This window comes from Rhamphochromis longiceps, linkage group LG17, assembly GCF_057381845.1.
Source record: "Rhamphochromis longiceps isolate RC_006_pf linkage group LG17, R_longiceps_female_GT1.1, whole genome shotgun sequence".
NCBI lineage: Eukaryota > Metazoa > Chordata > Actinopteri > Cichliformes > Cichlidae > Rhamphochromis > Rhamphochromis longiceps.
In genome coordinates, this window is record NC_140573.1 from 43,079,686 (window position 1) to 43,091,949 (window position 12,264).

The 12,264-nt window shown below is 44.2% G+C and overlaps 1 protein-coding gene across 3 annotated transcripts in view; it reads right to left on the reverse strand.

Annotated features, from left to right (window-relative positions):
• The window catches only part of tmtc1 (transmembrane O-mannosyltransferase targeting cadherins 1), a 95,843-nt gene that overhangs the window by 25,841 nt on the left and 57,738 nt on the right, over positions 1-12,264 (reverse strand). For 2 of the 3 annotated variants that reach the window (XM_085387396.1, XM_085387397.1), the window contains exons 8-10: positions 10,890-11,011; positions 9,041-9,208; positions 2,082-2,195 (exon numbers count right to left, since the gene is read on the reverse strand). In XM_085387396.1, the coding sequence (XP_085243522.1) occupies positions 2,082-2,195; positions 9,041-9,208; positions 10,890-11,011 (404 nt within the window). The remainder of the gene's footprint in view (positions 1-2,081; positions 2,196-9,040; positions 9,209-10,889; positions 11,012-12,264) is intronic. The other variant, XM_085387398.1, reaches the window with a different exon arrangement.

A 12,264-nucleotide genomic window follows, 5' to 3' on the forward strand; every position in this document is an offset into this window, starting at 1 on the left:
CAGAATTATTAGGCAAATGAGTATTTTGTCCACATCATCCTCTTCATGCATGTTGTCTTACTCCAAGCTGTATAGGCTCGAAAGCCTACTACCAATTAAGCATATTAGGTGATGTGCATCTCTGTAATGAGAAGGGGTGTGGTCTAATGACACCAACACCCTATATCAGGTGTGCATAATTATTAGGCAACGTCCTTTCCTTTGGCAAAATGGGTCAAAAGAAGGACTTGACAGGCTCAGAAAAGTCAAAAATAGTGAGATATCTTGCAGAGGGATGCAGCAGTCTCAAAATTGCAAAGCTTCTGAAGCGTGATCATCGAACAATCAAGCGTTTCATTCAAAATAGTCAACAGGGTCGCAAGAAGCGTGTGGAAAAACCAAGGCGCAAAATAACTGCCCATGAACTGAGAAAAGTCAAGCGTGCAGCTGCCAAGATGCCACTTGCCACCAGTTTGGCCATATTTCAGAGCTGCAACATCACTGGAGTGCCCAAAAGCACAAGGTGTGCAATACTCAGAGACATGGCCAAGGTAAGAAAGGCTGAAAGACGACCACCACTGAACAAGACACACAAGCTGAAACGTCAAGACTGGGCCAAGAAATATCTCAAGACTGATTTTTCTAAGGTTTTATGGACTGATGAAATGAGTGAGTCTTGATGGGCCAGATGGATGGGCCCGTGGCTGGATTGGTAAAGGCAGAGAGCTCCAGTCCGACTCAGACGCCAGCAAGGTGGAGGTGGAGTACTGGTTTGGGCTGATATCATCAAAGATGAGCTTGTGGGGCCTTTTCGGGTTGAGGATGGAGTCAAGCTCAACTCCCAGTCCTACTGCCAGTTTCTGGAAGACACCTTCTTCAAGCAGTGGTACAGGAAGAAGTCTGCGTCCTTCAAGAAAAACATGATTTTCATGCAGGACAATGCTCCATCACACGCGTCCAAGTACTCCACAGCGTGGCTGGCAAGAAAGGGTATAAAAGAAGAAAAACTAATGACATGGCCTCCTTGTTCACCTGATCTGAACCCCATTGAGAACCTGTGGTCCATCATCAAATGTGAGATTTACAAGGAGGGAAAACAGTACACCTCTCTGAACAGTGTCTGGGAGGCTGTGGTTGCTGCTGCACGCAATGTTGATGGTGAACAGATCAAAACACTGACAGAATCCATGGATGGCAGGCTTTTGAGTGTCCTTGCAAAGAAAGGTGGCTATATTGGTCGCTGATTTGTTTTTGTTTTGTTTTTGAATGTCAGAAATGTATATTTGTGAATGTGGAGATGTTATATTGGTTTCACTGGTAAAAATAAATAATTGAAATGGGTATATATTTGTTTTTTGTTAAGTTGCCTAATAATTATGCACAGTAATAGTCACCTGCACACGCAGATATCCCCCTAAAATAGCTAAAACTAAAAACAAACTAAAAACTACTTCCAAAAACATTCAGCTTTGATTTTAATGAGTTTTTTTGGGTTCATTGAGAACATGGTTGTTGTTCAATAATAACATTATTCCTCAAAAATACAACTTGCCTAATAATTCTGCACTCTCTGTAGAGACTGTGTCTGGCTCCCAAATCATGGACTGGGAGCTGGATCCATAGGAGAGGGACCTGACAGCTGAAGGCTCTGCCTCCCATTGTACTTTTAAATACCCTATAACCCACAAGTAAACAACCCAGCTAAGAGCAACGCGGTCTGTTGGGGTGTCACAGTACGATGAGGTCTTTAAGATAAGATGGTGCCCGATTATTCAGAATCAGAATACTTTATTGACAAAGTATTTGCTTCATATCTTTACATGTATACATTTCATAAATGTATACATGTAAAGTCATAAATTTATACATAAAATGTTGAGGCTAAATCAGATGTGTTTTGACCATGGACGACACAAAATATGGGGGAAGCTTCTTGGTTTAGAAAGTGAAGCCAGCAGAGTGGAAAGCTGTCCACATTAGTATCACTTTATCCAGCATGGGTTGTGTGTTTTTTACTGTACTTATGTATTCCTCTAATGTCCATTGCTCGCTTCCATAGAAGCAAAAGTATGTTTTGTGCAAAAAAAACAACAAAAAAAAACCTGAGGGCAGTGGTGTAGTGGTGAATTGCCTCCTGGTGCCGACCGGCGTCTTTCAGGAAGTTGGCATAGTTGTAGTGGACTTTGGCATTGTGAGGCAGCGTCTGGATACCAGAACTACAATAAGGAAAAAGAGCATGTGGGAAAAAAACACTTTTTGAGGAAAGTTCTCTGCAAACTGAGCAAATGTGCAAATTTGGTTTGATGAGTGTGACAGTACTAGTCTGTGGTAACTGAGCAGTGGCTAAATTCTAGGAGCTCACTGGTCCTATAATTTAATAAACGTCATAAATAAATAACTCTGAGATACTGATATCTTTGGCATATGCATTGTGACTGGATACAACATTAGAGCCACCTGCCTAGTCCTGTGTATGTAACCTTCATTCCTGGTGCAGGACACCAGGCTGATGTGTCCTTGATCCAACACAGTTGATTCAAACGGAAAAATGACCTCAACATGGCTGTATCCCAATTCAGGGTCTGCAGCCTTAAAGGCCGCATTTCACGTCACAGCGACGCGACGAAGGCTGTCCCAATTCAAAGGCTGCACGAAATGCAGCCCTCAAATGCGTCCTTCGTTTCCCCGGATTTGAAGGATGGGTCCGTGTATCCTCCATGGCCCAACATATCCCAGACTTCATAGCGCGGCGGTGGGTGTGGATAATTTTGCCGGAAAAAAACGGCGGACGGCTGAAGCGGGGCGGAAGAAGAGTAAACTTTCAAAAGTAAGTACTGAATATGATGTCACTTATTTATGTGCGAATGTTTAATAATGAAGAACATTAAACATGACTGTTGGCCACATGTCGGCAAAGTTATGTGACATTAGCGATGTTTGTACTAACTTGGTTTTAAAGCCTTTACTTTAAAATATACGCCGTTCAATAGTCGACCTTAATCTTACAGAGAATGTGATGATTTTATGGATAATTAAAGTCAGTCATATATCCACAAACACAACAAGCTGAAAGTCAGTGATGCTGCTCGGTTTGCAGTCCTGAATATCACGGCACAAGCAGGATTCACTGCACTGTTAATGTGAGCTATGTTGCTGCCTCTGTTCGGTGGTGTCGAGCCAAACGGACTTTAACGTGTGTTTGAACGAGCTGACGGTTCACTCGTTAAGCTGAAAGAAAGATGCTTTAATCACAGCAGTCACACATGTGTCCACTGCACCATCTGGAACTCTTCTTGTTTACACTCGTAATAACACAAAAAAAATCCTCCTGTTTGTAGCAGTGTGTACACCTGAGACTGCCACCTGTCTGTCTGTCCTGCACTCTCTCTCTGTTTCTTTCTCTCTGATTGTGGAATAAAAGTATGAACATGTGTTTATAAGTTACACTTGTGTTTGAATCCTGCAGCTTATCACACATTTGATTTCCATGTGTGACGACTGCAAGTGTCCAGAGTGAGGACAGACTGAGGGACCCACTGCTGTACATCATCTGTGAGGCTTTGCAGCCCTGATGATCCACCAGGACAAACTCAGCAGTGTGTGAGGAAGAGGAGGAGGAAGAGCCAGCAGCAGCTGACAGATGGAGAGAATAGACAGACTGTTCCCTGTTTGTGAAGCACTGCTAGGAAAGTTTAAAATAACTGTCTGTGCTGAATCAGTCTTATTAGCTAATGTTCACATAATGTGATCATCCCAGTGTTTTCAGTGTGGGAGAAAGTACTCAGGGCCTTCAAGTTACACACTATGAAAGGCAGCAACAAGTTTATATGTAAGCACTGAGCCAAATTTAGTAATGCCAACATATCTTTGAGTGAAGATTTAAGGTGATAGGAAATTTAAATAACTTGAATATTTGCTGCAGCTCAGTATTTGACACAGAGTTCAAGTTCACTGCTGTAATAAATCATAATGATTAATATAATAACTTTAATATTGGCCATATTATATTTACATTACCACAGTGAGATAACTTTAATCTCATGAACAACATGAGCTAATTGTTATTTACTAGCTAATCTTAAATGACTGTTCAGTACAGAAATGAAGCCCAACAATCATGTTTTACAGTCCTGTGGTCTCAGCCTCAACTAATCACACAAAGCTCATGTAGAAGCAAACAAACAAATGAACAAATATTTTCTCCTTCATTTCTGTCAAACAAAGCTGTTTGAAACGTTTCCAGCTGTTAGTGTCATAGTTGCTAGGCAACCTGAGCAGTGCGGGGAAGGTTAGACCGTCCCATTTCACAAGCCTCGCACTTCCGACCTCAGCAGTCTTTGAGTGCGCGGCCCTTGTGGACCGTTAAGGCTGCAGACCCTGAATTGAGATACAGCCATGTCTTGAAGTTCTCCAGAGGCCTGGTAATGAACTAATCATGTGATTCACGTGTGGTGACCCAGGGTGATGTCCCCCCCACCCCTGCTCTAAAACATAAAGCAGATATTCAGCTTTTCACTCAAAATGTTAAACACAAACTAGTAATGGTTAGAATTTTCAACTACAACTACAGTGGGGCAAAAAAGTATTTAGTCAGCCACCGATTGTGCAAGTTCCCCCACCTAAAATGATGACAGAGGTCAGTAATTTGCACCAGAGGTACACTTCAACTGTGAGAGACAGAATGTGAAAAAAAAATCCATGAATCCACATGGTAGGATTTGTAAAGAATTTATTCGTAAATCAGGGTGGAAAATAAGTATTTGGTCAATAACAAAAATACAACTCAGTACTTTGTAACCTAACCTTTGTTGGCAATAACAGAGGTCAAACGTTTACTATAGGTCTTCACCAGGTTTGCACACACAGTAGCTGGTATTTTGGCCCATTCCTCCATGCAGATCTTCTCGAGAGCAGTGATGTTTTGGGGCTGTCGCCGAGCAACACGGACTTTCAACTCCCGCCACAGATTTTCTATGGGGTTGAGGTCTGGAGACTGGCTAGGCCACTCCAGGACTTTCAAATGCTTCTTTTTTTTTTTTTTTTTTAAATGACATCAGAAACAGCAGTATGCGACATTACGTGATGGCAGAGCTTCAGTTCATCCTTTGTCTTTTTTTTTTTTTTTTTTTTAATAAATAGGACAGGGGGAATGAATGAGAGAAAGAGGGGGAGAGAAAGAAAGAAAACCAAAGGGGAGAAGAGACGGTGAGAAGGGGGGGGAAGAGAGAGAAAAAAAAAAAAGAACTCCTGGGTCACCTGTATGGAGAAAAAAAAAACAAACAAACAAAAAAACAAACAGAGGAGACAGCAAACAACAAAGAGTAACATAATAATAGAGAAAACAAAGCACCATCACAATAAACTAGCTAGTCATAGATATCAATATTTACTAAATAATAAACGATATTGTGCAGCACGCAAGATAGACAGCGCACAGTGTGCTTTGAGGCAGCAGCCAAGAAAGCTTTAGTCCGCGTCTGTGAATACCCATGTGTGCATACCTGTGTGGATCAGCATGCTTGCATTCCAAAGGTTTCTCCATGTAATGATCTGCTAGGGAGTGTGGGGGGGCCACAGCCCCGTCCTCCAGGGTGTGAAGCGGGTATGGAGGAGATCAAAACTCCAGACATCCAGAGGCCCCCAGAACACAAGAGACCAAGGAAGACCAACAGAGGGGCAGCCGCGCCACTGTCCCAGAAAGAGCTGAGGAGAGTCCCAGATGAGGGCTCACTCAGCAGCCGCGGAGCAGAAACCAGGGGGAGTTGCAGTGACGCGCCCGTGAGCTCCGCCGGCCCCCAGCTGTGCCTGAGTGACCGAGCCCCAGGCCGAGAGGCCGGGGGCACCCCACCTCCAAAGGGGCCCGAGCGAGCCCCAGGCCCCAGGCCCCGACAAGCGGCCGCCAAGGAGTGAGCCGGTGTGTACCCGGACGCCCACCCCCAGACACAAAGAACCACCAACACACCGACACCTGAGGGAGTCCGCCACCGGCAGGGGAAGTGGTGGTGGGTGGAGATAGGCCTCCAAACCTTGGAGGGCCTGAGGTGTCCCCAGAGAGGTGGCGTCTGATACCCAACCTGACATATAGACACAGACATACAGGCACACACAGACACAAACATCCATTCCCACCCTCATGAGGACAGCGGAACACAGGACTGCAAGACACACGGGGTGTGTGAAGGCACAGGGGCAGAGAGCACGGGATACCAGCACTTGGGAGAAGACACGTCACGGGAGTCGAGGGAGCACTTTTGGAGATTTAATGTGTGGTGTACAATTACCTCACTGTAAATAAACCCACTGTTCATTCCATTAAGTCTGCGTTTTGGGTCCCTTCTCCTACATCCCCCACGGTCTGCCCTCCAGACCGTGACAAGTGAATTGCACATTTCAAGTATTGAGTCTATTGCACTGTTGACTATTTACAAAAGTATTGCACAAGGTATTGTACAGTGAGGTGAAGAGGCAATACAGCTTAGTTGTTCCCCCCTCCTTTGTCCTCCTGTCTCCCCTCCCTCTCCCCTCCAGAGAGGAGTTAAACAGTTTGATGGCGTGTGGGACAAAGGAGTTTTTAAGTCTGTTAGTTCTTGTCTTGGGGAGAAGCAACCTGTCACTGAACAGACTCTTCTGGTTGTTTATGGCCGTGTGCAGAGGATGCCCAGCATTGTTCATAATGTCCATCAGTTTCTTTAATGTCCTTTTCTCTGCCACTGTCACCAGAGTGTCCAGCTTCATGCCGACCACAGAGCTAGCCTTCCTGATCAGTTTCTCCAGCCTGGATGAGTCCTTCTTTGCTGTGCTGCTCCCCCAGCACACCACAGCATAGAAAAGTACTCCAGCAACCACCGACTGGTAAAACATCCTCAGGAGCTTCCTGCAGATGTTAAAAGACCCCTATCCCCAAGCCATCCGTGCCCTAAACACACACACCCGCCCTCTCACATCATCTATAATTGACTGAGACAGGACTCTTCCAGACACTAAACCAAGGCACAATGTACATTCCAATTCCTTTAATTTTAAATATGTTTATATTGTCTATCCTGTAAAATAGTCAGATATCTATTCATACTAATGTACAGAATTCACCTGCTTGCTGCTACTACTGCACATTCACCCAGTGTATATACTAATACAATTTTTGCACATGTCGAGGAGCGTGTCAGGCTACATTTCACTGTGTGTTATACTTGTATAACTATGCATGTGACAAATAATAAAGAACCTTGAACCTTGAACCTTGAAGACCTCAGCCTCCTGAGGAAGTACAGTCGGCTTTGGGCTTTTTTATACAGGTGCTCTGTGTTGCATGACCAGTCCAGTTTATTGTCCACCCACAGCCCGAGGTACTTGTACTTGTTGACCACCTCCACCTCCTCCCCCTCTATCTGAACCGGCAGTGGACCTTCTCTGGACCTCCCGAAGTCCACAACCAGTTCCTTAGTCTTTGAGGTGTTGAGTTGCAGGTGGTTTGTGTGACTCCATGCGACAAAGTTCCTCACCAGACTTCTGTACTCCTCTTCCTGATCATCCCAGATACACCCCATGATGGCCGTGTCATCTGCAAACTTCTGAATATGGCATAATTCAGAGTTGTAGCAGAAGTCAGAGGTGTACAGGGTGAAGAGAAGAGGGGACAGCACAGTTCCCTGTGGTGCTCCTGTGCTGCTGACCACAGTGTCAGACGTGATGTCCTTCAGCCTGACGTACTGTGGTCTGTCGGTGAGGTAGTCGGAGATCCAAGCCACCAGGCAGGGGTCCACCTCCATCCTGTTCAGTTTTTCCTGAAGCATACAGGGCCGGATGGTATTAAAGGCACTGGAAAAGTCAAGAAACAGGATCCTGACCGTGCCTTTTCCCCCATCCAGGTGTGAGTGGGCTCTGTGTAGGAGGTACAGGATGGCATCCTCCACTCCGACACCCGCCTTGTATGCAAACTGTAGTGGGTCCTGGGCATGTTGTACCTGTGGTCGGAGGAGGTTGAGGAAGAGCCGCTCTAGAGTCTTCATAAGATGTGACGTCAGTGCCACCGGTCGGAAGTCATTCAGCTCATTGGGCCGGTTCCTTTTGGGGACCGGGACGATGCAGGATGTCGGATTCAGACAGGCCCGTCTGAATCCGACATCCTGCATCGGACATGCACTGGCTTCAGCAGCGGAACACATCTGGCACTGCGGGATTTGATTCCCTGCCGTTGTAGTGTGTTACTGATGGTGACCTTTGTTACTTTGGTCCCAGCTCTCTGCAGGTCATTCACCAGGTCCCCCCGTGTGGTTCTGGGATCTTTGCTCACCGTTCTCATGATCATTTTGACCCCACGGGATGAGATCTTGCGTGGAGCCCCAGATCGGGGAGATTATCAGTGGTCTTGTATGTCTTCCATTTTCTGATGATTGCTCCCACAGTTGATTTTTTCACACCAAGCTGCTTGCCTATTGTAGATTCACTCTTCCCAGTCTGGTGCAGGTCTACAATACTTTTCCTGGTGTCCTTCGAAAGCTCTTTGGTCTTGGCCATGGCGGAGTTTGGAGTCTGACTGTTTGAGGCTGTGGACAGGTGTCTTTTATACAGATGATGAGTTCAAACAGGTGCCATTCATACAGGTAACGAGTGGGGGACAGAAAAGCTTCTTACAGAAGACGTTACAGGTCTGTGAGAGCCAGAGATTTTCCTTGTTTGAGGTAACCAAATACTTATTTTCCACCCTAATTTACGAATAAATTCTTTACAAATCCTACCATGTGGATTCATGGATTTTTTTTTCACATTCTGTCTCTCACAGTTGAAGTGTACCTCTGGTGCAAATTACTGACCTCTGTCATCATTTTAAGTGGGGGAACTTGCACAATCGGTGGCTGACTAAATACTTTTTTGCCCCACTGTATATGAGTAGTTTCACCTTGCAGCAGAGCTGGAGTCATAGAGTCTGTTTTCTTAGATTTCTTAGCATGTCATTCGTTATATTTTCAGATTGCACTCTTTTGATGGAGTAGATCTCTCTGCTGATCTAAAACTTCAGTGTGAGCTGATAACTGTGACTAAAGTACACAGGAACTCTTACAGGAACAGGGCCTCCCTGGAGAGCCACACATTGTTCTGATGGACAGTCTTCCATGAGAACAGCAGGACCAGTAGCAGCATGGACACACTGAGAACTGCGGTGCCCCAACGGCCAACCGACGAACACAGACGACCAAGTCCATGAGCCACCAGGATACAGTAACCCATGCTGCGAGAGGACAGACAGTGAAGGAGGAAGAAAGAGAAGAGGAAGGAAGCAGTGGGAGGTTTGTGAAGAACAGAAAAGTTACGTTGAAACCAAGCACACCATTGTTTTTCCTGTGACATTACCAATAAGTTTGATGTGTCACATGGCCCTCTTCCTATTGAAAAAAACAAAAGTTGTATCCAAGATGGCCGACTTCTAAATGGCCACCATGGTCACCACCCATCTTGAGGAGTTTGCCCCCTCACATATACTAATGTGCCACAAACAGGACTTTAATATCACCAACCATTCCCATGTTGTTACGGTGTATCCATATAAATGGCCCATCCTGTACATACTAGCTGTATACAGCCACAACCCACAACCCTATATAAGGAAAAAAGTTTACCTTGAAGTAAACTGAAGAGACTTGTGATTATGTTGTAAGAGAGAAGCCTACACCACTAAGACAAGAAAGGAGAAAGTTTTGACTGAAGGAACTTAAATTATTGCCCATGGTCCAAGGATGAATCCAGAAAAGGGGGTTTATAAATAAATAAATTAAAGCAAAATAAAACGCGATGCTGAGGCTAAAACAAGCGGGTAGCTGAAAAGTAGTTTTTGGTTTGCTTGTTTTTTTCCAAATATAAGTTTAAAAAACCATTTGGACTCAAAGTCCTTCTGAAAAAAGTACTAACAGGCCAGAAGAAAAAGACGAATACAGGTGAAGGACAAAGAGCATGTCATGGCTGGAATTTCCATGAGGCTCCTGAACCTACCTGGGATCCGCCCCTGGACAGGGCCACCTCCTCCAGCTCCTGCACACCTGGAGCCAATTGCAGGCAATCAAGCCAGAGTGATTTAAGCCACATGCTGACATTCATTTAACGCCAGTTTGTCATCGACCCATTTCCTGGATTTGTCTTGGCTCGTGCTCTCCCTTCGGACTCAGGATACCATCATTCTGAAAATCACTCTATGCCTCACCTGCCTGCCCGCCATCACACTCCATCTGAAGACACCGGATCTCAGGTCAGCCTTTCCACGCCATTCAGCTCCCCTGGATTCTCGTCACCCCCCCTCTCAACACTCTGTCTCCCCTACTGCAATATGACTGTTTCCTGCCCAGCTCCAGTCTGCATCTTAGGCCCCGTTTCCTCGCCCTAGTTCTGCATTCCCCTAGCCACTTTTTCCAGGCCGCGCCAAGCTCTACGTTTTATTGCTTTTGTCCTTGCCACATTTACAGAGCTTAAGTCTAATAAAATATTGTTAAACCACCTGCTGTCTCGTCTCTGTTCTGGGTTTCTGCGCCTGAGTTCAGTTCAGTACAGACCACTCGGTCCCGTGACAGAGCACTTGGTTTGTCAGGTAAGATGAGAAATGCTAGAATATGTTTACATTAAGGCTAAAGCTTAAATCTGTGATTTATTATTTTTGTTTTCCTAACATACAAATTCTAATTGAGCTTTTTGTGGCTTATTTTTGAAAAGCTAAATAATGCTTAAGAGGTAATAATAATCATCATAATAACAATAATAATAGTTATTATTATTATTGAATATCACATTGTGTCAAAGGTAATTTATTAGACCAAGGCAAACCATCTCCACAAAAAGATATCATTGTTTTTTAAAGCAAACAAACATCAGATGTAGAGCTGTGCAATTAGTAATCAATTGCCAATAGTCTGACACGCACTCACCTCGGCATGTAGAGAACCCTTTCAGCCACGACAAATCCAACCCTAAAGAACAGGTTACTGGCAGGAATGAAGGGAAACACCAGAAACAACAATCCCACCAACACCTCCCTACTGTCTCGCCTCTGTGGAAAAAGAGAGAGAGATGAGCACAGTCACAGCAAACAAATCAAACCAAAAAGTTCCAAGTGAAGAAGCTTCAAACACCATGTGTGAGAAGTTTATTCATTTGGCAGAAAAACTATGTACATTACTCAATAACACATCAAATACACTTGAGAACAGACTATTTATTTATCAACACTGAAGACCGGCATAGAATCAAAGGGTGAAAGAAAGGAAGAGCAGACGTATCAGATCATAATCCACTGTTTCTGAGGAGGTGGAAGAGAAGAATATATCTGTAAGGCTGAGTTACTACAAAATGGGACCAAAAGTCAACAAACGTCTACCAAGACAAACACAATACACACAATTTAAAACTCATGAAACATATCACCTCCTGAAGATTAGCTCCATTGTCAGCATGTCAGTTATCCACAAATTTAAACTGGAGGAAAAAAAGATTTCCTTAGGACTTGCTGAGGAACATCACTGTTTACTTCAGTGTCAGTATAAATCCACTGATACCTATCCGTACATCTATAGAAGCTAAGTAACAGTTAAACTGTCAAACTTTTAATTGTGCAAATATATTGTTAGGCGGTAGGGCTGGGCCATATTATACCGTTCACAGTAATACCGGTATAATGTTAGGCAACGATAGGAAAATGAAATATCGCGATAGAATATGAGTGAAACGCGCATGCGCAGTGCCTTTGTTTTCATACGCACATGGCCGATTGTTGAGTGAAACAGATGAACCAGAATTGGTTTGTACAAATGGTGCAACTTCAGTGATGTGGAACTGGTTTGGTGTTTGTCCGTCAAATACACGACAAAGCACATTTTTTTGCAGAACATGCAAGCGGCCGTCGTTATTGTCGGACTAAGATGCTCTTAAATCTGGGAGTAATCTGGGTCCTAAACTCTGTACTCCTCAGTTCAAACGAACACTGCAGCATCACTGAGAGTTAAAAACTGTCTAAATTCTTTCATCTTTAATAAAACAATCAGCATTGCTGCTTTACCAGGTGTAACTATGAAGTTTAACTTCCAGGCATCCATGAAAACAAAATTTATTACATTTAACGGAGTTAGAAGTTAGCAGGAAGCTAGCGGAAGTTAGCTCGCTAGTTTCGCTAGTTACCTAAACATGATATTGCATGTTTTGACTGAGAGATTTCTGAAAAAATCAAACGTACAGCTCTGCTATCACTTCCAACATAAATGAAGACAGGAAACTAAACAGCAGTGACGTTTGTAGGGTTACTGAAGT